The 27,666-nt window shown below is 45.5% G+C and overlaps 1 protein-coding gene across 1 annotated transcript; it reads left to right on the forward strand.

The window, feature by feature from the left end:
* The first annotated feature begins 8,281 nt into the window (after positions 1 to 8,281).
* Positions 8,282 to 26,509, forward strand: LOC149333021 (pfs47 receptor-like). Its single transcript, XM_089555958.1, has 5 exons — positions 8,282 to 8,518; positions 14,471 to 14,619; positions 17,545 to 17,594; positions 24,651 to 24,880; positions 25,885 to 26,509. Exons 2-5 carry the CDS (start codon positions 14,591 to 14,593, stop codon positions 26,137 to 26,139), a joined length of 564 nt encoding a protein of 187 aa, XP_089412084.1. The 5' UTR covers positions 8,282 to 8,518; positions 14,471 to 14,590; the 3' UTR covers positions 26,140 to 26,509.
* The last annotated feature ends 1,157 nt before the right edge of the window (positions 26,510 to 27,666 follow it).

A 27,666-nucleotide genomic window follows, 5' to 3' on the forward strand; every position in this document is an offset into this window, starting at 1 on the left:
GCCAATGGCGAGACTAAAAATAAAATAGATTTCATACTATGCGCTCACCTTGGTATTGTGAAAAAAGTGGAGGTCCTAAGAAAGGTACGATGTCACCATCATATGAGTGTAAGGTCTCGAGGTAGCTTAGACGCGAAGATTGAACGAAAGAAACTAGTTAGAGAGAAGCCCATCAAATATCTCGCGGTGAGATGAAAAGTAGGAATGTTCTGGAGGTCGCTGCAGAACTGATATTTGATATTAACCGAGGACGAAGAACCTAACGTTCCAACAATGAGCGATAAACTCGCAGCTATTATTACGAACTGCGCAGTCGATTTAGGCAGTAGGATGGTCAGACCGAATATCGTAAGGCTCTCTCAGGAGTATAAATATCAGATTTAAAACGCCTTAGCCTGAAAGCATCTACCCGTACAGTCAAAATAGAACTGGGAGAGCTATCAAAGTTAATAACTAAGCGCAAGTTAGCCGACATAAACAAGTTTAATATGGAGAGACTCTGGCATGCTGTAAGGAACGAACATGGCATAAAAGCAGTCAAGCTTAAACTATGCATTTGTAAACACCAGATGTATTGGTTAAGAGACAAAGGGGGCAATGTTCTTAGCAATATGGATAAGATAGTTAAAGTAACGGAGGAGTTCTACTCAAATCTGTACAGTAGCTAGTGTAATCAGAATGTTAATGAGAGAAACAGTACCACACAGCAATGGGACATCCTGTCAGTAAGAAAAAGAAAGTAAAGAAAGCCTTTGGAGCTGTGCAGAAAGAAAAAGCAACTGATGACTAAGTAGCAGCCGATATTTTGAAGGACTGTGGTGACCTTGTGGCCCCCCCAAAAACCAGCCACATTATATACGCCGTGGCTTATGATCTAGAGCATATCAGAATCTTCAAAGAACACTCACATTCCTTAATCCATAACAAAGGGGATTTGAAGTTCTTGAAAAATTACTGTGAGCAGTTACTGTCCGTTGCCTGCAAGGTATTTACTAAAGTAACCGTTAATAGAATCAAGACGTACTTAGATTTAATTCAATCAAATGACCAGAGAGACTTTCATGAAGCCTATACGACAATACAACATATTCAAACTATTATTTATACAAGACAGAAATGCGCAGAATATAACCAATTCTTTCATATAGCCTTCATAGATTACGAGGAACCATTTCACTCAGTCGAAACATCAGCTGTCACGTAGAATTACGCAATGAGGCTGTAGAACAACATATGTAAAAGTTCGGGAAGATAACAATACCGGCTGCGCAGCCTCCGTAGTCCTTCATGAAGAGCGCGATAAAATTCTAATAAAGAAGGATGTCAGGAAGGGTGACATATGGTCTCGTCAATTCTATCGACTGCCTGTTTACAGTACGTATTTAGAGGTCTGGACCGGGGACAGATGGGGTTAATAGTTAATGGAGAATGCCTAACTAATCTGCGATTCACTGAGTCCATTGTCTTGCTATGTCACTCAGAGGGTTAACTGCAAAGTATGGTCTATACCTTAAGCACAGAGATGGTGGGTCTGAAAATTAATATACAGAAGAGTAATGTTCAGCAAAGGTGTAAGTAATCTTCATAAAGAAAAGTTTATGAACGGTGGTTAGGAAACACGTGTACTTAGTTATGGTACTGATCGCAGATCCGGACCACGAGAGCTAAAGAACATATTAAGAACAGAGAGAAGTGCATTAGCAGGTCATCACAGATAATAAGTGGCAATTTGCCGTTATTCCTCAAAAGAAAGTATATCACAGCTGTATATTACCAGCGCCCACCGATCGGGCAGAAACACGGAGGCTAACCCTAAAAAATTTTTATACAGACTCTATACACTGCCCATAGACTTCTGTCAATAAAGTCCATAAACTATAGAAAAATCCTAGAGAACAGTCAATAGGCAGTACAAGCGCTATACACAGTCTATAGAAAATGTGTGTATTTATGGCCAATGACTTTTTGCAGACTTTTGTCTGTAGGCGGCCTGTAGACTATGAATAGACAAAAAGAAATATCTATAGGAAGTCAATAGAGTCTATAATAATTCTATAGACTCTCGATAGACCATTTTTATAAGCGTAATGAAAAGGGTTCAAATTAAATATAAGACAACGCAGCGAGCCACGGAAAAGAAAATGCTACGGGTACGGTCAAGCGACCGAAAGAAATAGAGTGGGTCAGAGAACAAACAATGGTTCATGACATCCTGGTTGAAATCAGGAAGAAGAAATGTACTTGGACAGGGCATGTATGTGAATGCAAGATAACCGATGGCCGTTTCCAGAGGAGGCAATGGTACAGGCGGCGATAGCAAGTAGGGTGGGCGGATTAGATCAAGAAGTATAGTGACATTAAATGGCCGCGGCTGGTACAGCATATGGCAAGGCAAATAGTAGAGGTATGGGGAAGGCCTTTGTCTTCCAGAGAGTCTAGTAAGGTCGATGATGAACAATTTCCATTTTGAAGAAATGATAAAAGCTTTCACTATATTGTCATTCTTTTTCAAATTAAATCCAATTTTACTTGGAGCAAGAGAAAAAATCACTAATAAGCTTGAAAATTCAATAAAATTGTGATTGTGTCGTGATGAAAGAAAACCTTTCAGACTTCATTTTCTGATATTGGAGTACACTTTGGGGCTTCCTGATATGCTTTACAAGCAAGAATAGATCCAGCTAAACAACAAGCCTAACACATTTGTCGACATTTGTTTTCGTAGGAGGTGGTATACTGGGATTTGCAGTTGGTGGTCATGTTAGCTTTAAAACCCCTCATAACATTCTGTCAAGAGTTTGTCATGGTGTGCGCTACACAGATTAGTGCGTGGTTCCGCCACAAAATGCTGGTTTAGCTTGTCTTATACAATTTTTAGTCCTAAATGAAATTATAAACGTTGATTCTCTGATATCTAATGGTCGATAAATGACAGGTAGGGTTTTATATTTTCAATGAAATATCGTGTAATTTTTCGTCAGCTGATGGTGGTTTTCACATAAGGCCCGACCGGGCAAGCATAATAATGCCATTTTATAGGCCCTGTTTTGGAAAACTAGAGTAGTTGTGTTGCTGGAGGTTCGAGAAGTGGATCTAGTTGGTTAATGTTATACGTCATTCTAGAACATGTTAAATATTTTTCTTCATGAACTCGAAACGAATGACACTAAAACAGGATATTAGCTCGAAATGAAAGCTTTTTGCTAAGGCACCACGATAGTCCGTTTTTATCCAGATATTTCACTTGCTCACCGCTGTCATGTAGGATGCGACACGTGGGTTAAACAAGTAGATGTATAAACATAAAGAACTCAACAGCATTAGGCTGATTAATCGTCGCGGAAAGTTGGCGGGTCGCTGCTATCGTTGCAAAGATTGCGAGCCTTTGTTCGGGAGAACGTCATCCTAGCATGTTGAAAGCATACAGGATTAGACCTGACGGAGCAGACACGTGTATAATCAAGCTTTCATTGTCACTGGCAGATAGTGAAACGGAAATTCTGAAGCTATCGTCATGGATCTGCTGAATTGAGGAATTTTTATTTTAGTTTATTTGTTTAGTATAGCCTCATGTCGAGGCTGTTGCAGGATTGGGGTATATCATAAAAGGGGAGAAAACGACATTCTCTCATTGATTGTGTTTGCGTCGTTAGATAATTCGTTTATTTGTTTTTCAGTGCTCCGTTTTCAATTTTTTTCGCTTTCTTTTTGCATTTCTACATTAATTTTCAGTTTAAACAGAGATGCACGTGTATTTCACCCATGAAAATCAAAAAGTTTCGTAAATAAGTAAACACTTCTCAGTTCGCGCTCTGTGTTTGGGTGTCACCTGTTCTGTGTTCGTGCTGTAAAATGTTTAGCTTCATTCTCACGGTTAGCGAAAAGTGATCGGACACCGGATTTCTTAAGTGATCGTCACTTTTAGGGTAACCTAAGTTGGAGCTCATCCTCTTAATATAAGGAACAAAGTTCCATAAGGAAGTTTGGCAGCTGGCGTGTAATATGCCAAGTGTTACATGAATAAAAGTTTCTTGACTCGGAATATTTTTTGAATTTTAGCATTCATTTCACTTGACTTTTATACTGTATGATCATTCATAGCCAAATTTTTGAAAAAAAAACTTCTTGCGAGCAAACTTGCAAGGTGAACTTGCAAGGATGATTCCAGTGCTGCAATCAATGATTTGGATGAAGCATGTTTCACCTGTGGACAGTTCCTCGATATTGAACAGTACGCGTTAGTTATAGAGCTCGCTAAAATCCCCTGAAATAAAAGCCATGAATTAGTCTCGCCTTCTATTGGCTCCTGAAACTCAAAATCGGTTTCGGCGCACCTGTCAGCTGTTGTCCCATTTGGCTACTAGTGAGCGGATCCAAGCGTAAATGGGTGGGAACAGACGCTCCCCCAACCTTCAACCCCTCCGTGACAGCTAACAAAAGAACGCAAAGGACAAGAGCAACCACCAATAATGCGAAGCACACAAGCGATGCAATATCAATCAAGATTGCGCACGTCCCGAAGCGATAGTTTCGCTTGTCCCACGTGGGCCTGCTAACGTAAACCGGCAGTGGCTTCGCGCCAAAGTCCCACATTTGAGCAGTGGGACCCTCACAATACTAGGTGGAGCACCTATTCCGGGGCCCCATTGGCAAGCAACGCCGCCCGCATCCGTTGAACCAAGGCCTTTTGGGTCTTTAGGTCTTGACAGCAGAACAGGGCAGCCTCCCAGTCTTCTCTGGTGGGGTTGGGGTTGGGGGGGGTGGGGGATAGATGGGTTTGACTGACACGCCCAAACCTTGTACAGAACTGACACGCGCCACCAAAGGATGTGCTTAAAGGTGCACTGAAGAGGATTCTGAACTTGTCTTTTTGCCGCGGGAACTCGATCTACACGTTCCTAGCATTCTTAGAAACTGCAACTTATTGCCCTGTATGGCCGATTTCCATAATTAAATCGAATTAACGTCCGGCTCCCGCCCTTTTTTTTTGAATTCTGCCTCGTACGATGGGCGGAGTCGACCAACGCGTGAAGTTCCTTTCAGCCAGCTCCGTGGAGGCTTTGCTTTCGCTTTATTTTGTTTTTTAGGTTTCCATGAATAAATAGTTTCATTCGCAAATAATATAGCCGCAAAATCAGCCCGCGGAAAGAAACAAAACGCGCGGACTATTTGCTACTACGGACTACTACGTATTACTCCGCCGATGGCAGAGCGGCAAGCCGCCACGCGACTGGGTGAAAGGCACTCCACGCGTTGGTCGACTCCGCCCACCGTACGAGGCAGAATTCAAAAAAAAGGGCGGGAGCCGGCCGTTAATTCGATTTAATTTGGGAAATCGGCCATACAGGGCAATAAGTCGCAGTTTATAAAAATGCTAGAAACGTGTAGATCGAGTTCCCGCGGCAAAAAGACAAGTTCAGATTCCTCTTCAGTGCACCTTTAAGCACCGCCGGGCACAGTACAGTGTTCGTGAGAATTCTGATGAGGAGGCGCTCGTCGGCGCGATCCAGTCCCTTACAAGGGGCCGGGTAGCGCCGGTGCTGTTCCTTGTAGTAATCGGTGTTGTTTTTGAATGTAGGCGCCAGAGCGTCTGATTGTGAGCAGGCTTCCAAGGTCAGGAAGATTGGCCTGGGAGAAAGTGCGTGGGCGGCCTGATCGGCCTGTTTATTTCCCTGGAGTCCTCGGTGACCGGGGGCTCAAATCAGGTTACGTGGAGTAAAAACTTCGTATCGGCAGCTATATTGCAGTATGCACCGGGCAAGCGCTAGTCCATCCCAGCTCATAGCTCTGACAGGCCCCTTGCGAGTCGGTGCTGATGTGTTTCGACTTGCGGTTAGTGAGAACCAGAGCAATGGCAGTCTCCTCCACGTGTGTTGAGATGTAGGATTTGAAAGTTAATCCGTTCACTGTGTTTGCGTTGTGTACGACTGCGGCCCTGTAAAACAGCCCGTGGTGTGTGCTGGCAACGTCCACGTAATGCACTTGATGTTGGTCACCATATGGAGACATCTCTCCCTTTCGACTAGAAGTCGGCTCTCGTCACCTTCATCCCGAAGGCCGGCAAACCTACTGATGGGGAGAGCCTAAGCAACATCTCCCTCACGTCTTGTGTCGGCAAGCTGATGGAGACGATGGTGCGCGACAGACTCTCCGATTTTCTGGAAACAGCACATTCTCGTGGACCCCATGTTCAGTTTCTGCCCTCAGAAGTCAGCAGAAGATATACTTCTGCAGCTGCACCGCGACATCTTAGATCCTGTCGAATGTCCCCACAACGACAAGGCGGTCCTGGCCTTGTATCTTAAAGGCGCATTCGACAACGTCAGACACGAAGTAATCCTGGACCATCTCAGCCACACTAGCTGCGGCCACAGAACGTTCCATTACAAAACAATTTCGTACAGACCGACAAGCATATATATACGCATACACGATGGGGAACACGGACCCTACACCACCCTTCTAGAGGGAAACACCTCGAGGCTCGGTCCTGTCTCCCCTCGTCTTCAATTTGGCAATGCTTCGTCTTCCCTTTAAGTTGTCTTCTCTGTCCGAGATACATCGCGCTCTTTACGTGCCTGTTATTACAATCTGGGCCACGCAAGGTAAGCAAAGCTGAAAGTTTGGCATGTTGGACAACGTTCATGATGTAACAATAGCGCAAAAGGAACACGAGGGACGGAAAGGAAAAGACGCACACAAGCGCTACCTCGCATCTGGGGTTTATTGCTGAAACATGAAATTTATATACCTAAGCCACTTTCGAAAAACATAAAAAACAAGCAGCCCCCTCCTCGGAAGCCCAAGTAAAAGAGAAAAATAGAATTGTAAGCAGGACGCGCCACTCATCGCTATGGAAGAATCAGTTCAGCAAAGAGATCCGTAATCGAAATGGATGTCAGCGCAATGCGGAGACTAAAAAATCCACTGTACAGTCTGCCGTGGTAACAGAGGGCTAGCTGACGGACAAATTTTGACGTTTCCTTATTTTTTTTAAATCTCCGCATTGCATTGACACCTTTTTCGATAACGGATCTTTTTGCTGAACTGATTCTTTCATATCGATGAGTGGCACTTGCTGCTTACAATTCGTTTTTCCCTCTGACTTGGGCTTCCGAGGAGGGGGCAGCTTGTGAAAGGGACTTGTATAAATTGTGTGTTTAAGCAATAAACCCCAGTTGCGAGTTAGGGCTTGTCTGCGTCGTTTTCTTTCCGTCTCTTGTGTTCCTTTTGCACTGTTGTTACATCACAGCGCAAGGTAACCTGGACCACATGGCATCCTGCGTGCAAGCAGCGAGCCTGCGCCGCGGCTGTCTCGGTGGGGGCCCTGGACTGGGCGAAACTCCGGAGCGTCCCACATTGCTGCCATCGAGGAGCCTTTCCGAATAAACTTTACTCTTCTCCTTCCCAGTTCCGTTTCGCGAAAACGGTGTCCACTTTGTACCTTTCTCTCTCTCTAGTTTGCTCAGAGGAGAGCGATGACATGTTTGTAGCCGCAGCAGAGTGCGCTCGAGGGAAAGGCAACTTGATTCAAAGTGTGCATTTTGCGAAAAAAAGAAATGAAAACTCATTTTTTTTATAAATCTCGTGCCTATCACAGCTTGCATGTGGGCGCAGTATTCGACTACGAGAGGCTGAGTGGCGCTCTTCGACCGAATTTTTTTTTATTGCTGCTGCTTCAAAATAAATACCAGGAAAGGAACCTCTTAACTATGGCAAATACATGATTTCGAATTGTTAACAGTGCATGATTGAATAAAAAACTTGTTTCCTAGTCGCTTTATGTTCTCAGAACAAAAAAGAAGCCTAGATCGATAACGAAATTATTGTACCTTCAGGAAAATACAGGAGACGGAACCACGGACGGGGACGAAATGTGCGGGAGTTACAGGCGCTTTTTATGCGCGCTCACATCCACCGCGTCCGTCGTGTCCGTTCCTATAATTTCTAGCTTAAGCATCAACATGTCCAGCAGCAAGTACTTCTCATTAGTGTTCCTTACTCAGATGCAGCCGAACGGCTGGAAGCTGCATCTTCGGGACGCGCTCAATGACAGCGGGAGATGGCCTCCTCGAAAGGGGGTTTTCCCACACGACGAAGGCGAAACGTTACATCACGTGGACGGGGTTGCCCAAGGCACACCGGGGCAGGAAATAGGTGCGGAGAGAGTGAGAAGCTCAGACGCGCAAACTTGCGATTGCAGGCTCGCTTCGCAACATCGTTAAAACTAACCGTCATGCGCTTTCCCTCAGATATCTCCTTCCTCCAGGACGTGAGCGCGTGTTAGACTGCGTCGGGCGCGTGCTGCAACGACAGTCGTCACCGAATGAGCGACTGAAAACGAGCAGTTTTCTTTTCGCTTGCGTGAGCGCCTCACTGCCCAGCCTGACCCCCACGGCTGATACGCACCGTTCTCTCTTCCTTTGGAGTTCTTCACACCCTGGAATGACGACACAACCTGATCAGCTGCATACCGGATCTGTAGCCACGTGTGTTCAGTGCGCGGATCCTTTCAAAGGTAGTTAAAAACTTTTGAATTTGTTTAAAAAACCTTTGGAACCGTCAGTGACGTTACATTTAAAACAATGTCGTTTATCAGATAGCCTGAGTAGTAACGTATGGTTCAAAATAATACATTGACAACAAGTTGTGAGAAACAACGTTAGTATGTTGTCATTGGTCCGACACAACATGGTAAGAATGTTTCAAGCGCCCTGCCCATGATATTTTCAGCTCTGCAAACTGCGTTTAAGCTGTTCAACGAAGGGAATTGCGCCGTTGACTCTCTTGCTTGGCGCGTGCGAATAATACGATCGAGACAGCAAAAACATCTTTAGCTATATTTACTTATTGCCTGTTCGACATTAAGTGCAGTGGGGCGCATTTAATTCATAACTTGGTACACAGGCGTCTATCAATATTACCTTTTGAAATGCCAGTGCGTGTTTTCTTAAGATTTATTGTCTTGTATTTTAATGCTTTGGCGCTGCTTTCATTACCCTCCACCCCTTTAGCATATTGATTGTAGTTTTTACTTCTCACAGTTTGCCTCTTGCATACCTTGTACCTACTTCACTGTTTCAAGAAAACTTTCACATTTGTGGCACACAGGCTTCCGTCAGATTGAGAAAATTGCGCCACAAAATTTATTTATTTATTTATCATCATACCTACAGCGCCATTGTCTGGCATTACAGTGGGGGGGTTGAACAAAAAGTACACAAATGCTACCTCATGCAGGTGGTTACAAAAAAAGATAACAATGAGATAGAAAGAACACGGAATTATTATACATAAAAAATGTCACAGTGTGGAAGAAAATGAATTATTTGATAATATGGACACTACTTCCTCAGGCAGCTTGTTCCATTCCGAAACCGTTTTAGGGAAAAAGACATTTCAAAAAGGTCAGTCCGGCATCTGTATTCTTTAACTTTAAATGGATGATCTCTTCGTAAAGACACGTAATCAGGGTTGGCTATATATTTGGTTTTGTCTATTCCAGTTCTAGAATGAAATATGTTATGAAATATTTTTAAACGCAGAACTTTCGTACGTTTTTGAAGGGAGTCCCAACCCAAAGATTTTTTCGCGCTCGTTACACTAAAATGTCGCCCATAGTTATTGAAAACAAAACGAACGGCCCAATTCTGAACACTTTCGAGCTTTTGAACGTCAAGAAAGGATTTCGGATCCCAGACTGTGCAAGCATACTCAAGTATGCTTCTAACGTTTGTATTATACAGCAGTTCTTTAGTCTTTAAAGGGAAAAGTTTAGCGTTACGTCGCAGGAAGCCTAAAACACTGACAGGCTTTGGCAGTAACGAAATCCACTTGACGATGCCAAGGCATTGAACTTGTTAAATATACACCAAGATATTTAAATTCCAACACTGAAAGCAGTCTGCTATTATTTATGTTATAAGTGAAAATATGGGGAACTTTCTTTTTAGTGAAACACATATGTACAGATTTTTGTAAGTTAATATCCATTCCCCAGTTCTCACACCACTGGGCCATTTTACACAAATTCTGTTGTAATGCATCAAAGTCACTTTGATCGTTAATAATTCCATACAATACACAATCATCCGCAAAAAGACGCATGTATGAAGAAATACCTGAAGAGAAGTCATTCATGTAAATTATGAACAGTAATGGGCCCAAGACGGATCCCTGGGGGACCCCTGATGTTACAGCCACCTCATGCGACTGTTTCCCGTTGACAACAACACATTGACGCCTAAAGCTCAAATATTCCTTTATACACCTAATAACGTTCTCATTTATGTTGTACCAGTATAATTTTTGTATTAGCAAGGAATGTGATAGGACGTCAAAGGCCTTCTTAAAGTCTAGAAAAATACAGTCAACAGAATATCCCTTATCCAAAGCACTTGACAGGTCATGTACAAATTCGGTAAGCTGGGCGACACACGAGTAACCACTGGGAAAGCCATGCTGATTAGTATTTAATATTGAATGTACACTAAGATGATTCATAATATTAGTATAAAACTCGTGCTCTAAAACTTTGCATAATACACTGGTCAAGAACACTGGTCGGTAATTTGAAATAACATTCCTAGGTCCCCATTTATGTATAGGTACAACATTAGCAAGCCTCCATTCATCAGGCAAAGAGCCGTCTTGTAATGACTTTGTAAAAAGAATTTGAAGGTACCTTGACAAAGCAAAAGCGCAAGAAGAGAGCAGAATTTGTTGAAATCCTGTCACAAATTCTACAAACATCAAGATATTGTATTAGCATTTTCTTTAAAAGTAACACTGCTTTAATGCTTCAGCACTACCTGGGTTGTTGGTGTTTAACTATTTTGGTTCCCTTTTTCTCGGATTTAGTTCTCTTTTGTTGTTCCGTTAAGGTATTTAGGTGTCATTTCATTATGCAGAGTACTCCGGGCTTCCGCTATTCTCGCAAGGGGCGGAAAATCTTCCATTTCTTCAGGTTGTCAGTTGGGCCTCTCTTCTCTTCTTGTTTCTGTCAGCAGTGTGATCTTAATCACTTTGATTTAGAAGCTCCTTCAAGCGAACATTCGCGAGCGAATGGTGTCGAGGTTCTCATCCTGTCAAGTGTTCGCTAACTCATCACAGAGCTCATTTCGCTTTTAGTCCAGACCGAATGTGTTGCGCAGTCGCCGGCAGTTTCGTTCCCAACCATAAGTCAAGCTCCATAAGCTTTCGTAAGAAACCGCGAGGTTTCTGGTTGTTTTCACTTCAAGCAGGCGCAATGTGAGGATGGATTTCTCAGAAGTGCTACGAATTGTTCCTATGAATGAATACTACGCGCTTTAATTCGTGAGTTCGATGACTACTAGACAAGCGTGCGGACATGAGAGGCCGTGGTCATAGCACTTCAATCGAGAGTGACCGCACACGGCAACCTATAGCAATTTTGTTAGACCCATGGTACTTTATGCAAATCGCTTGTGTTTATATTTATGCACGAAATAATAATTGAAAAAAAAAGACAGTCAAAGAAAGCCGTCAGACTTTTCTGCAACAGGTACAGACAGACTGACTCTCCCACTCAAATAATAAGCTGAGCGGGAGTACTTACGCTAAAATTTGACAGACGATTACGATAGTCCGTAATGTGAGGTTTGAGCGCAACTCTTTGCACGCCACTTGCGTTGTTAAGCAACCTGCCAGGTGGTGTGTTAGGCTAGCCACCCTCCGGGATATTCCAGGTGGAATATCCCGCTTCCAGGTGGCGCTTCGCTCTGCTACTTGGACAAGCGATTGCGCCGACAACGCCGACAAGGACGAGGAACGCAGGCATGGGCGCTTAAAGCTGTACTCTAAAACTGAGCCTGACTTTAATCCCAAGCATGCTTATTAGCAAATTTATAGCATGCTGAATGCAAATATTTAAAAGTACCTTTCAAAATCCGGAACAAGATTAAGTGAAATAGCATCCACGTTCCCCGAAATGTCATTTTAAAAACGGTCACTTTTACCTTAGTAATTTGGGAAAGGAAGAACCTAAAAACATCTATGCGTAGTCGTTTGTTCTGAGAATTTTTCCAGTAACATAAAATGCTAGTTTTACTACGTGAATTATGACCCTCATTTGGAATCACACAATACTCTTCCTTTTACACCTCATGGAATCTAGTTTTCTCTCCAAGTCACTCGTATACGACGACAGGGTTTATGGTTTTAGGGGGCTTAACGTCCAAACCCGACTCAGGCTATGAGGGACGCCGTAGTGAAGGGCTCCGCAAATTTCGACCATCTGGGGTTCTTTAACATGCACTGACATCGCACAGTACACGGGCCCCTAGAATTTCGCCTCCATCTAAATTATAACGTCGCAACCGAGATCGAACCCGCGTCTTTCGGGTCAGCAGCCGAGCGCCATATAAAGCGTTTCTCACCGAAATTCCGCACAAGCCAGAGGCATTCACCTGATTCGCATGGTGATGGCAACTGTCGAACTCCCGCTGAACCATCATGGAAACTGGATGCCGATTTGACGAGTGCGCATTCGTTTGAGAGGATGGTAGCTAGTTAAGGTGGGAAATGGTAGCTAGTTAGGGTAACAAGGCCCCTCAAAAAGACTGCATGCTGCGTAAAACCTACTTAGAAAAGTAATTGCTCTGATAAGGTGATGACAGCCTCTGAGTGGAAGGTGCTACGTTAGTAAACGTGGCTAACGTACGAGCCATACTAACGCAATCAACTATAGTTCATGACAGATGATGTCGCTTTTTCTCACACCCTTCCTGATTAGTATTTCATTACTTTAAAAGTGAAGGACTGTGGTCACTGTGCAATCGTTGCACATATTTCCAGCAAACTTACCTATGCCCTCCTATACCCCTGCTTACGCAATGCAAGACTCAGCTTTCTACGGAGTCATTTTTTTCGCGTATTTTTGAACACCACATAAGGAGGTTCTGGTCTTCCCCTGTCAGTGTAGCTGAAGCATGAACGCTGCCCTGAGAGACTGGTCTGCAGGCATGCCAGTGATAAGAACCAAGCCAAAAATAATGTTGTGTGGCCGCTGATATCCACTGTTAGGTGTTTTTGAGATCGTTTATACAAAGATATTTTCTAAACCCATAAATTTGAAGCATTATCTCTATTGCAAAACTCTTAGAATGCACACTTCCACATTCATATGCGGTATGCAATGTAACAAATTCCACGAAGCATGAAGTGATGGCTGCTGCCGTTCATGCGTCAATGAAGAAACTCTTTTGGACTGCCTAGCCAGTGGTTGTGGCTTTTATCTGCTGATCCAGCGGATGCAGTATCACATGCAGTCCACGCTGGCGTTGTCTGGATGCGGCCGGGATGCACTACACGCTCGGATGCAGCGCGATGTCAGTGGATAATAAAAAAACTCCAGGGTGTCGAAATCAATCCAGTGCCCTCTACCACGACGTCTGTTTGTCTGTTCACTTTTTCGCTCTTTTTACCACACTTCTCTCATTGTGCTGCTTAAATGCCCATCACAGTGAGAACATTACTGCGCGTCATATTAACCAGTCAGTAATATTAACGCGTTCAGCAGGGAACACGGCGTCGTAGCTACCGTGTGGAGAAAATCCGCATTGATGAAGAGAGTCGATATAAATGGCTTCACTACACAGTTTCTCATTTGTGTGCAGGGCCGTGAAATCATTCCACTACCATTACGCACTGTCTCCAAGAAAGAAACGCGATTAACTGCGCTGAAAAAATGAAATGGTAGAGCCGGGACTCGAACCGGTGCTCTTAGGTCGTGAGCAGGACTGAATAACTTTTTTTTCTTTATTGCATGAAAAAAGTGTCAGAAAAGAATTTCAATGTGGTTATGCCACAGAACACCAGGCTGCGTAGTGCGAGCCCACCATACCACCGCAAGTTCTCATCTTTCGTTCACAGCTATAGTTTAGGGGAGTTATGGGACAACCCCATACAGCATAATGTTTTACGCTACTGCAATGCACTGTTAAGGCTACTCAAGGCTCCCCAGAATCTTTCTTTGTTGTTTTTCCAGGCGAAATGCTGCAATCTACTTTGTTGCATGTACTTTTTATCACCGTCATCCCTGAGAGCTTAAAAAAAACTCTATTGCGGCTCGCGCGGAGGAAAGTACCAATATCAGAGATAACCGTTATCAAACGAATCTGCCCTCGGCTGAGAAGGGTCTGCAGAATGTCGAGCATATTGCACTTGGCTGCCGAAGCGCAGATTGTGACCCATAGTAAAAGTAAAGAGCTTCGCCCAAACCAAAGGGTAACATGCATATTTTTCGCGCATAATAAAAAAAAACAGAACAGGAAGCTTCTAATTACTTATTCCTCCTTAGCTGTGCTCACCGCGAATTTATAACGCATATAACCAGGGCTCTGCATCGGCAGGACTGGTGGCCACGAGCAACCGAAAGCATCGAAAAGAACAAAGACGTGACATCAGTTGATGCGGGTGGCACTCTATATGGCATTCGCCTTCGTTGCAGGAGCCCGCCTTCCGAGAGGAAAACTGCCGATTTTGGAGCGTCGATGCGCGAACAGGACAAGTGCACCAAAACGGCTTGAAGCTTTTGACGTGGACAGTGTTCCACTGGAGGTGCCTCAGCATGCAGAACCACGAGGATGCGTTAAATAGGTAATTAAAGGCTAAAATTCGCTATTTCTACCGGAACATGGAAGACAGGTCCACTACGGGCCTGACTGCTGCGTGCTGCCTGCCTCTCTGCTCCGTGCAATCCGGACTAAGTGTCAGTTGTTCTTCCAATCTGGCAGTTCATCTGCCCGCTTTGCCAGTATTGCCCACTTGTTGGCCACATTTTGCCTCAAATTTGCTTTATTCACTGCTGTCCTCAAATCTGACTTTTTAAAATCAAACTCGCACCGCATTCAACAGCCATACTACCTTTTAGTTGGCTTTCCAGGCTTTCGACACGCTTTACAGAAAGCGACAAGTGCGGAACTCAAGAGCCTGGTAGCCTCGATGGAGGTGGGAATGAGGAGGTATTGCACGTCCGCAATGCGTATTGCCAAACCATATTCCGAATTCGCACTGTCGGAGGCCACGCCTACAAGTGCAATGACTAGACATAATTTTGGGCTTAAAGCTTATAATAATATAACATAAAGGTTGTTGCACACACAGGGGAGTTGGAAAATTATTTTTACCTCTTCCCCCAGAAAAAATGGCTGATGTTCAACGTGGCTTGAACCTATTCATACGGGCGAAAGCTCTGTTAAGCATGATCTCCACTGCCTGAAATCCAATGTCAAGGTCAGGTACCGAATGGTCATAGTCATATGGTCACCTGGTCTTACCACCAGAGCTTGGGCCGTATATACCACCACGCAGTTAAGTTTGGTTTGACCTTATGAGGCATTGAAGGCCATTTTCTCATCCACATAAAAAAAGTGGCTGTGGCTGAGCTGTGGCTGTGAATAAACTCGGCTGAGCCAAGTTATACGGACCGAAAGGCATCCGAACCAGTGGCTGATGCCGACGCGGAGACGTTGGCAGCATCCGCTGCCCTTTCCTGCATGAGATACTCTTGTGGCCTACGCCGCTGCTTCCACAGACATACCTCCCGTTCTTCATCGGTTTCATCAACTCGATGAGCCCACTTTCGCGACTTATCTCTATAGCCTACGCGACTTCGTGACGCTCTCTGTCGTAGGGATCGCTATATGCAGCCCGGCGCCTCTAGTGCTCAGTCGAACAGCTCGTGGTTAATTGTTAATTGTTATCAATCAAGGCAATCAAGAACAGCTCGTCCCGGTAACCGGTTCTGGCTCCATGTCACTGCGGTGTCCAGGCAGCGAATGATGGTTTTATTCAGCTACAGCGAATTACGTGGTTATTCACGTCACGCAACTGGCGAGAACAAGCGCTCGGAGCGGCGGAACGAGCGGTAACAGCTGCGATAAGTCACGTTGTAGCACATTATAGCCCCGCCTCGCCGAGCCTCCAGTTAAAGGTCAAATCCAAGCGTTATTTGACCTTGAGCTTTGCATGCGAGAAGCGGAGCTTTTCGCTCCAAAATGCGATTGAGTTGCGTTCACGGATCGGTATTCGAGGTAACCAACGGCGAAAATTTCATCACAGACCGCATGGAAGCGAGCGCTTTTTTGGCGCTCCTTTACGTTTTTTTTATTTATTGTCTTTATTTCCCTAAAGAAAAAAAAAGCATACTGGACGAATGGAACAGATTATCCGGTTTACAAGCAGTTGGTTTTACTATAAACCATTCAACCTTGCATCGTGCAACAAAATTGGTGTGATTTCCGTTAGGGGACGCAGCTTCGCCTGCGCGGCGAGGGCGTCTATGGCATATGGTTTCACACCCATACGCAGCAAATTAGCTGTGAATCAATACCAAGCTTCTGTATCTGCAGTTCGCGGCACTCGCGAGTACACAGAAAGGCTGCAATATTTACAGCGCCTTTATCATGCAGGGAAGCTGTGCATTAACTATACCACGAGTAGGTCGTCTTCGTGTCTTCATCTAGAAAATATTGATGATGGCCATGTAAGGTGGCTCGTTTGCGTCGTGAAAAGCGGGACCTGAACGGTAGCCGGTGATTCCGCCTCCCGGTGGTTAGCCTTCGGGACGTGGCGATGAAGCATTCCCGACAGCCTGCATCGCCCAAGAGTCTAACGCTCTGCCGCTGGCCAGTTGGTACTAGCGTTAATAGTAAGCAGAATGTGTGAAGCAAAAAAAAAAGAAAAGCGCATTGTCCTTTGAACTCGAACCAGCTGGACCGCTCTTACTGTGACGTGCAAACAGAAACAAATAGAAAAAAAGATTAAAATGTGTGGAATGAACAAACAAGTTTCATAGCCGCCGCATGTGCCGCAGCGATGACATTTGCTGCAAAACAAGACACGTCTGCATTTTGATGATGTGTGTTGTTATTGAGCCCTTGTTATCACTGTGTAGGTTTTGCTTAATCTCTTTGTCCTCCTTTTCAGCTTTTCGTTTGATGTTTGCTTCCTCTTTTGCTTCCGCTTTGCCGTGCTTTTGACCACTCATTCTATCTTAACAAGTTATAAAACTCTTACTTTTCTAGCGGCCAACTTTTTCTGCCCCTGCAGCTAGGGCTAGACATGAAAGGCAAGAGGAAGGGCCTTTATTCCCGCTACGTGTCCCTCCTTCTAGTTGTCCGGCCAGTATACGAAGGCATTCTCTCCCACTCCCGAAACCAAAGACCGAAGCCTCGGTTTTTGACACACTGCCTTGACCGCCACTTATTCCCGTCCCTCCTATTCTTAAAATTGCGAGGAGCGACCTGCAGGATTGTTTTCTTGTTAAGCGCGGAATAGGGGTAGAAAGTTTTGTGTAAATATCTGGACCAGGTCACCATCCTCGTGAGGACTTGCAGCGGCACCTGCGATTTCGTCCGCCTCCCTAAGTGCGGTGCAACGGAAAGTTGTCCGCGAGCAGTCATCTTTTCATCTCTAAGCTAAGAAATCAGTTTTCTCATTCTTAATGAAAAACGGTTTGACATACAGCTGACTGCAGCCCAGTTTGTGATGTGAATAACCTAATTTTCTTCTCCCACGCAGTGACAGAGACGAACAAAAATTAGCTGGTCTTTTCCAACTGTTCACAAGTGGTAAGTCGCTCTGCTCGTATATTGCATTCGTTGGTTCTGTGATATAGGTTTGCATCTATATTCTTATTGTGACCAAGAATTTTCCGCCCTTAAATATTTTCTATTGTTTCGTATATTATTTGATCGGAATTCTTATAGCATTCCAAACACCTTGCTGATAGGCTGCGTACATACCCGTCTAATAAGATTTACTGTGACGCATAGCTTGCAAACAGTATTTTGAACACGCGGAGATACCTTTCATAAAATGCGCGAAAACCGCGAACATTTCTGGGCAGGTGTGGCAGGTTGGAGTTGAGGCTGCGGTAAAGGAGAAATGTACAAAGGAAATTTTGTAGCTTATGTGGCGCACTTATGATCACGTAAGCGATAGACTCCGCCGAATGGGTATTTTTCTTGGCAAACTGTATTATTTTATTACTCGCGATTGAACTTTTTGAAGAAATTGCTCACTCTAGCTTAAATCTTATACTACTATGCGAACTATGGGCAAAATGGGAACGAGCTAGAGCACCAGGGCACCGTTTGCTGACGACTGTTAGCTGGCTGGCAGACATGTTCGTTTCGAGAATCTTTCTTTTTTTTCACGCAGTGGTGGGTATTTAATTGGGTCACAAGGAGGAATAAAAACTCAAAAATGTACCTCTCAGATTTTTGGTAACTACTGAAAATCACAGGGCGTTTCTGTCCTAAACGTTTCTCAGGCGAAAGGTTATATTCCCGTCCAAGGAAAGGCACAAAGTAAGCTCCGCATTGAGAAAAGAAGGCTAGAGCTAAACCTTAAGCGATAGCATGCCAAACACAGTTTCCTTACGGCCGTCTTTGAGTCGTTTCAAATTATGGCGCCTGCTAGAACAATAATATGTCCCAAAGAAATTTCGAGACAACGCCGATACGACAATCTCCGCAGAGTCACTCCATGTCTGCCGCCTCACCGATGGCATGTTTTCACCATCTTTGCCTTCTTGTTCGACAAATTGCTGTCGTTAACGCAAAACATCTAGTACGCAGCAGACTTGAAGTTCCACGTCGACCATCACCTGAACAAAAAAAGCCAGTTCTATCTAGCTTTTTCTATCCCGCTCCCTTGTATATCACTGCTGCTCTTAGCGCTGGATGCAAATATGGAGATGTCTCAGGTGACGTGTCTCTCACGTCGTTGCTTTTTGAGCTATATGCAGCTCGCTTTAGCCGCATATCAGTCTTATCTCGGCGGTTCAACCTTTCGTTGGGAGACTTGTACGGAATTGCTAGTTAAAAATAATTTCGCTCTTTCCCGATTACGGCAGTAACGTTGACCTGACATTACTCTCATTTATATAAACGACATACAGTGTGCCAATTCAGGTTAGTCATTGATTAGCTTGTGTCAATTTCTACCGTTATGGATTACGGTACGGGTGAATTTGAAAATGACTGTTTAAGTTTTAGTTTAAGATGCAACCATAGGTGGCGATGGCGGCTTACACTTCCCACAGGTAGTCCGAGATTGAAATAAGTGACGGAGCGCGGAAAGGAAAGCACAGAATACGCTCAACGAGTAGTCTTTGGCCAATACTTCACTGTCACCTGCATTTCTCCAGTACCTTTTAGGTTGAAAGTTTTTTATAGCTGCTGTTTTAGAGGTACGGACTTAAGGGACAGAAACGAGGAGTATACGAAAAAGTTGGTTGGTTGGTTGGTTTATGGGGTTTAACGTCCCAAAGCGACTGAGGCTATGAGGGACGCCGTAGTGAAGGGCTCCGAAAATTTCGACCACCTGGGGTTCTTTAACGTGCACTGACATCGCACAGTACACGGGCCTCTAGAATTTCTCCTCCAAAGAAATTCCAGCCGCCGCGGCCAGGATCGAACCCGCGTAGCGAGGTATGGAAAGAAAAAATTCGAGTGTAACGTTAAAAGGTAGGAAGATGGCAGAGCGGGTGAGGGAGAAAACGCGAGTTAATTGCATCTTAGTGTAACTCAAGGGGAAGAAATGGGCTTTGACAGGGCATGCAGTGCGAAGGCAAGGTAACCTATGGTCTTTAATGAAAGCGTACTGGATTCCAAGAGAAGGTAGGCGGCGTAGCAGGCGGCGGCTGAAAATCAGGCGGGTGGGTAAAATTAGGCTTACCGGGAGAACATTACCACTGGAGGCAGAAGGCGGGGTTACTTGCAGGTATACTGTAGAGGCCTTTCTCGGGCAGTGGGCGCTGGTATAGTGCAAACGATGATGACGATGATGATCAATCCATGTGAATGCCATGGATTAAGGAAACAAGGTTAATAAATGTTATGTCCGCGGTTGGCCCGAAGATACAAGGCGTTCGCGAACACAAGAACTATTTATTATCACTCGACTCAAGCGGTGCGCACTGGCGGCCGCTCATCGGCGCGATCCGAAGCCATCTCCTCTGTCCAGACACGGCTGGCTGGTGCAGACAGGAGAGGGCTGGGGGGAAAGGAGGAAGGGAACGTCGAGAGGTTCGTCGGCCTTTCGTACACATGCGCAACCCGAACACAACACCGCGGCGGGAACTGCGCACTGGCTGAGCGGTTCGTTTGTCCCCCGTCTACGCGTCTACGCGCAAGACACAACACTTCCTCCCCCCTTAGGAAGGGGCCTGGTAGCGGTCAGGAGGCCGGCGTGCTCGTGTGGAAGCGCGCTGTGGTACGGCCGTGGCATCAGAAGAGGCAGACAAATCGATCACGCAGCATGATGTCCAGGGGGAGCATCGTGAGGTTAGCTAGCGACAGGGATGATGTTGCTCCGGCTGACTGTTCGGTGGCAGCTGTGCTCGCAGGCAGCGTTCCAAAGTTGCAGTCGGCAGCCAGTTTCTTTAGTGCCGCAACGTAGGCACTTGCTGTTTCCCCCTCCAACTGGTCACGTCGTTGGAAGCGAGCCCGGCTGTAGACTTCGGATGGCCGCGGGTCGAAGTGTTTCTGCAGTGCAGCTACGATGTCGTCGTAGGCCACGGCAGCTGGAGTGTTTGGCTGAACTAGAGCGCAAACGGTGTCGTACGTCACCTCCCCGCACAGCGTAAGCAGGTGGGCCCTCTTCTGGGCATTCTCCGTGATGTTGTTTGCCTGAAAATAGAATTGAAGGCGTCCAAACCACGATCTCCATGAGGAACCGTTGAACTCCGGTATCCGCCCAGGAAGCGTGAGCGTAGCCATGATTGGTGTGCGGCGTAGCTTAACGCTGGGCTCGGATCTGCTTCCTCGTCACCACTGTTATGTCCGCGGTTGGCCCGAAGATACAAGGCGTTCGCGAACACAAGAACTATTTATTATCACTCGACTCAAGCAGTGCGCGCTGGCGGCCGCTCATCGGCGCGATCCGAAGTCATCTCCTCTGTCCAGTGTTGCCACGACACATAAAAAAATAGTAGTAAATTTTTTCTCGAAAAATCAGTAGAAATCTGCAGATTTTGAATTACAATTTTTGTACTCAGTTTATGAGCCCACGAATTCAGCGCTTATATTAGTACTCTGCTGTTGTATTGTAGCTTCTAAGAAATGGTACAAAAATTGGCCACGAGATTCTTGGCGATACTTTTGAAAAATCCGGGGATCCAGAGAGCCATTGTCAAGCACGAAGTGAAAAACAGTGAAGCCCTCTGATGGCATATTCAAAGGCGTCAGATGGTAGTTAGTACCTGAAATCTTTAGATTATAGTATCTTCCAGACAGTGGTGATTGGGAGATCGCTGGGAGAGGCCTCCGTGCTGCAGTGGACATAAATATAGGTTGATCACGATGATGACGATGCAGAAATAAGAAAACATGAGTCCCTTATAGCTTACGCAAATAAACTTTATTGAAGGAGGGCAGAAAGTTGGGCAAGTTGGTAAACATTCATGATGGGTTTCAAAGCGCGACAAGACGGAGACGAAAGGAAGAAACACACACGACAAGCGCTTACTAGCAGCTAAAAACGCTTATTGCAACGCTGGGAATAAATAGGGGTCACGGAAAACATAAAGAGCTAAAAAATAACAAGACAGAAAAAGAGATTAGCCGCTACTATCTAAAAATTTTGCTCTCTGAGAAGGAACGAGCGTTTTTAGAGTAACGGCTAATCTCTTTTTCTGTCTTGTTATTTTTTAGCTCTTTATGTTTTCCGTGACCCCTATTTATTCCCAGCGTTGCAATAAACGGTTTTAGTTGCTAGTAAGCGCTTGTCGTGTGTGCTTCTTCCTTTCGTCTCCGTCTTGTCGCGCTTTGAAACCCATCATGAAACTTTATTGCGCGTGAACAGGCAACTTCAAAATGGCCATGTATATGACTAGATATGCTGTGAAATTCCACAAGTGGCTGTGCCAGCAAAGCCGCATGAAATGCACTCATGCTTACCCTTGTGCCAGTCGTCCATTCTCCTTATCAGTGGCCTGTCAATGTTGAAGCTGTGACATGCTGAAGACGTCATCAGGCGTTTCGTGTGCAGAAATGCACAGCTAGTCTCCGTGCTAAGCTTGTTCCGCAGCTTTGTCTTCAGGTTGGTTACAGCAGAAAATGCCCGCTCAACTGCTGCACTGGAATGCGGTAAGCACAGTATAGACCAGATTCTTTTACCCTCACACGCAGGCTGCTGGCGCGCCCCTCCTCTCGACACCAGTCGCCATCTATCGGCGCGCGCGGCCCGATGGACTGCGGGTCGCGCCGGCGCCGCGCGTTGAATGCATGTTTACGTGTTAGCTTCTGTCGTTTTAGTGCTTCATCATAACGTGTGAGGGTGTGTGCTGTGCGTCACTACTCACATTTTCCGTCTACCAGAGAGTACTCACGTTATCTTGCGCGCAGTTAGTCGTTAACGTGACATCTCCGAGTTTTTTTTTTCCCGTTCAATTGGATGTGAGTAAGTGCGGCGAGGCAGTGCGCGTCAGTCTCGTTGTTTGTGCCCACCATGATGATATTGATATTGATGATTAGCGCTCGTGTCCTGTCTTCACCTTTTCTGTGTCTCGTTTTTCGCGCTACGTTTTTCAATGATGATATTCTGCTGGCTCAGGATTCTAAACGCTGGCACCGCAGCGGCGACGCTGCTCCACCGAGCCGCTGGTGCGGCGGCGCTGCTAAGGGAAATTCTGGAATAGTATTGCAAACAGCAAGGATTTTTCCCGCGGAGTAGTCGGCCAGGTAGCGTACGGACTGGAAACTGGCACTTCTAAGCAGATTTCTGCGCTGGCGTGTCGTTTGTTGCTGTCTTTTACCTGCGCTATCATCTATGATAATTTTAGGCACAGGAATGTATATTTATTGATTTGACTCAGTGGTGTAGTAACTGGATAGGCGAGCTGCAGACTGAAGGTTGTCCCGACGAAGCGCGTGTTTTCGATCACCTCCTTGCGCTGAGCTTCCTATAGTTCCCATTAAACACATTTTATGCACAGGACTGTAAGCACGACCGCTACCGATTTCAGTTGCTCTTTCCGCACGCATGTCATAAGAATCAAAGGGGGGGGGGGGGGGTATAGGGTTTACCGTAGTGTCTTTCTGCTTTTGCTATCTATCTTAATCATAGGAAAATATGCGCGATTTTAATACGTTCATTCGCACTTAGCCAAACACCTACGTAACGCTGTCACACGCGGCGAGAGCTGCCGAATAAAATGAACGCGACTTCGGACCTCAGAATTCGTGAAAGCTGGATTCGCTGCTAATATCTATTCAAACTTTGATCATTTTAGCAAAAGTACGTTTTTATGCACCAGGTTGCAGAAAACATGACAAATTTGGTTTTTTTTTTGTTGGCGCTGCGACTAAGTTAAGCTCACAGTGGTAATTTGTTGATAAACTGGCGCATCACGCATGCGACAAGAAAGCCCTGTTTGTGGGCGGTACTTTATGGCCGAAGGATTAAGAGTGCATGGGAATTTGAACTGCATGCTAGCCGCACACCTAATACTTGATATTGAACAAAAAGTATTTTTTTTTTTTGCAGTGGAGCACCAAGACTGTAGCGATATAAGCACGAGCGGGTTTCTCAGCGTCAGCACAATTCACGTGAATGTCAAACTAAATGTCATTAAAACGCATAACGTGCTCCCTTTGATAACGTTAATACTTCCTGCAACACAGCCACGCTGCGGAAGTATGCTCGGCAATGTTTTTTTAGCACCCGCAGCGCGGCTATATGCAGGCGCGGCCGCGGAGCTGCCGCAGCCCCGCAGTCCCCGAAGAAACGACCGCACCGCGGCGCACCAGTCGGCGGAAAATGGCCGCGCCCAGGAGCGGCTCTGGATTCTTTTCTATAGCCGTCACAAACTCGGTCAATGCAGGAAAAGCGGCGCTTCAATCACAATGTTTTTGAGAAAACACGACTGCCCAGAACTCGTGCAACGATGTATCTTCGCTTGTAGGGATATCAGCGTTTCTTAAATATCGCCATTCGGTATCCAAAGATTGCAAGGCTTTGCCGGAGACTAAAAAAGTAGCAGCTTTTGTTTTTTTTTCAGTAGAAAAGCAAGAAAAACAGTAGATTCAAGTCCTTTATCACTGAATCAGCAGAAAATTTTAAAAATCATTAGATTTACTGATAAATCAGCAGGCGTGGCATCACTGCCTCTGTCCAGACACTGCTGGCTGGTGCAGACAGGAGAGGGCTGGGGGGAAAGGAGGAAGGGAACGTCGAGAGGTTCGTCGGCCCTTCGTTCACACGCGCAACCCGAACACAACACCGCGGCGGGAATCGAGCACTGGCTGAGCGGTTCGTTTGTCCCCCGTCTACGCGTCTACGCGCAAGACACAACAATAAAATAACTCAGGAACAAAGGCGGTGAGATATCAAAGCGCAGCCAGGAAGAACTGTATGCATGTTATTTCTTAAGTGTAAGTAAGGGAATTTCGGGCAACGGCACGCAACATAACTTCAGACTTCTCCTTCAGTTCAGCCTTCTTTTCTCATGGTACCTTTATACGTGCTACAATACAGCTCCTTTCTAAAGCCCTCAAATTAATTTTTAGACGGTGCACTTCGCTGTTTGTAACTTTCCGACATTCTGCAGACAATATTGTAAATTGTTTGGACTTGGAAGTGTTTCAGATACTTTACATCCAAATGAATTCCTTTTTCAGACTCCAGAAGGGTGCGACAAGGGGTGCAACTTCGATTTTCATTTGTTTGGCGTCGCTGCGACGGAGTCACTATCCCGGAGCACGCTGTCTACGGCGGGAAGGAGGGTGACACTGTCACCTACGTTGGGCGCGCGGAACACAAAGGACAGGAAATTCCCGGCAAGGTTGTGCCTGGGTACGGCTGCTACGTGTCCTACGCGGGCTGTGAGCACCGCTACGACAAATACCACGTGAGATATTATCGGTGGGGTGTGCAGAGAGTGCAAGGATAATGGGTCGAAACACTTGTTCGAACAGAAGAACAAATAAGATTGCTAATTTCGCATACAACACCAAAAGTTAGGACGACATAGAAGCCAACTCCAAGCACTTTTTTGTAGTAAAAACTTATAATGGCGTCTGAAGTGTACTAAGCAGCAATACACGAAACATTTTTTTTCCGCATGATTCAGTGTCATGGCATGGTAATTAAAGCGCGCCGTGATCATCTACTGAGAGTAAACGGAGGTGTGGCGAAGGTAAAGATTTGCGAAAAAATTTTGAAGAAAGGAGTACAATTGTAGGCTTTCGAGCTGCCGTTCAACAACGTCTATTCTCAAGTTGTTTTTCACAGCGATTGTGGAGAGATAAGAAAAATTGCTCTGGATTAAAATTGGTTACTCTGTTTGAGCCCCAAGAGATAGCCTTCGTCAGAACTGGACTCTTAAAAGGCACATTTTCTCGATTAATTCGTTGGCTTGTAGGTTGTCCCTAATTTGAAGTATTGCGCCAGTTTGTACGTTAAAGAAAAATATAAGGGTACTATTCATAGATAAGTAATCGTTATCAAAAAGCCCCGCATTCAATGCCAATGCTTTTTACAACATAAGATAACCTGCGGGAGTCGGAGTAGGAAACCTGCCAGCGTGACAGCACAAAATATTTAGAATGGTCATTGATTCAAAGCTAAGAAATAACGAAGCTGAGGTACTGTGGTGCATTATTCTTTTGGGATACGTCATAATGCGACAATTTAAGCACTTGAAGCGCGCGTCTTATTTTTCCCTCAATTAATTCTTAACGATAATTCCAGCTAATAATCTTTAGTCCTTTCCATTGCTACCTTTTAATGACACCCTGAATACTTGTTTGGAATCTGGCATCACATTTCTAAACGTGGTCTTTAAATTAAGCACTTTTAAGACGTTGCATTGGTCCTTGCGTGTGCTGTATATGTGAATCCTCTCTTTTGCAGGTCCTTGTAAACGATGGCAATCTCCTGAAGTGGACCCGTAGTTCCGCCGGTACTGTGCCGTCGAAAGCCATCGTCGGGGGCAGGACAACTTCCGGCGAAAAACTCTACATCGGCAGAACTGAACATGATGGCTCACTTATCCTGGGCAGGATACAGCCCTCCCACGGATGCCTCTACATCCCTTACGCCGGTGCCGAACACCGCTACACCGACTACGAGGTCCTAGTTACGGACTCTGTGTTTCCAATCGGATAGGAGCGGTGGATTGTCCGTTATTGTGTCCAGTGATATTCAAGAGACTACTGGCAGAAAGCGCAATTCTAAACAGCTTGTGAGCAGCGTACAGCCTTTCTTAAAAGTATTTAGCCCTGGGGTTTACAGACGTGTAATGAAGCAGACTGCTTATGTGGAAACCTTGGAAGTCGTCAGTACTGCCGGGGCAACACCGGGAGTTCTATTCGACTTAGACTGCTCTGAAAAGTAGGCAATGCCAGAAAGCCCCATCGCAAGGCTCAATGGCCAAGCCTTCTTCCTGTATATTTTTTCTTGAGGCACTACTTTGCTTAATCATTCCATGCCACTTCATATTTATGGGAGTTTCTTCTTATATTTTTAATCAGTTGCCTTGAAGATTTTGTTATCCCTTATATATATATATATATATATATATATATATATATATATATATATATATATATATATATATATATATATATATATGTATATATATATATATATATGTATGTATATAAAAAAAAGCCTTGGTGCAACCTCCCCTTGCTGATCTTCGTGTTCCTGGGGAGGACATTCCACTGGCGGAGGAAAAGGCCGGTTTTTGCCCTGCAGGAATCAAGGCTGATCCGTCTGTAGGCTGTACACTATGGCTCTGATCTCCCCACGCGGAGGTCCGGCATACTGGTTAGCCAGTCTGCTGGCTCAAAACTTCACTTTGCAGTCATTTATTAAAAATGATGTCAAGGTGATCCCTGTGGTGTTGGTCCCTATTGGAGATGATGCCTGTTACGCTCGACTCCTTCCGCTAAAGCGCCGAAGCATCGGGACGGCCCCTTGGTGCCGTATGTGTTAAAGACGCGTAACGCCGGTCTACAAAGAATCTCCAGACATCTGGAAACTGTCAATAGACAGGACTTCGGAGAGGCGTCGGCGTGGCGGCCCCGGCACCCCGAAAGCAGGGAGCGGCGTCAACAAGGGGACCCCCTGGTGGTTTATGGGGGGACATCCGCTGCACGGGAACGGCTCAACTCCCATTAGCGGTGCCGAACCCAAACGAAACGCAACGGCATGGTGTGTCGGCGGCTGTTCTGTGTTGTTTGTGGCCAGCGCGGGTGCTGGCGTGCTCGCGCTTCGGTAACGGCTTCCGGTCTTCCTGGAACCTTTCGGCGCAAGTGCGACGCCGGCCCTCCGTCCCCGCGGCTCGCTGTGAAGTGCAGGCGTCAGACTCGTGTTTCGGCTGACGAATGGCTCGAACTCAACGGCTTGTCATCGTTGCCGCGAGGGATCGGCCGGACAGCATCTTCGAAGAAGTGGCGAGGGTGAACTGGGGGACGTCCTTGTGGGCGGACCACTACAATGGACACGTGACCCAGTTCACAGTGATTGGACGCATGCTTGATTAACTAAATTCCCCAACTAGGGACCTGGGGGACAGGACACCCTATTTAAGCCGCTGTTCGGCATGGAAAAAAGAGGCTTTTTCTTCAATCTTGTAACCTTGTCTCCCTACTTTACCTTCTTGTCTTACTTTCTTCATGTAATTAAACC

This window comes from Amblyomma mixtum, chromosome 8, assembly GCF_055824585.1.
Source record: "Amblyomma mixtum isolate Tamu chromosome 8, ASM5582458v1, whole genome shotgun sequence".
Classification (NCBI taxonomy): Eukaryota; Metazoa; Arthropoda; class Arachnida; order Ixodida; family Ixodidae; genus Amblyomma; species Amblyomma mixtum.

Bases quoted from the DNA above. Each gene is read 5' to 3' on its own strand.
- LOC149333021 (XM_089555958.1), top strand. From the start codon at position 14,591: ATGCAGAACCACGAGGATGCGTTAAATAG. The intron at 17,595-24,650 runs GTAAGTCGCTCT...TTCCTTTTTCAG, and splicing joins TTTCCAACTGTTCACAAGTG to ACTCCAGAAGGGTGCGACAA. The intron at 24,881-25,884 runs GTGAGATATTAT...TCTCTTTTGCAG, and splicing joins ACCGCTACGACAAATACCAC to GTCCTTGTAAACGATGGCAA.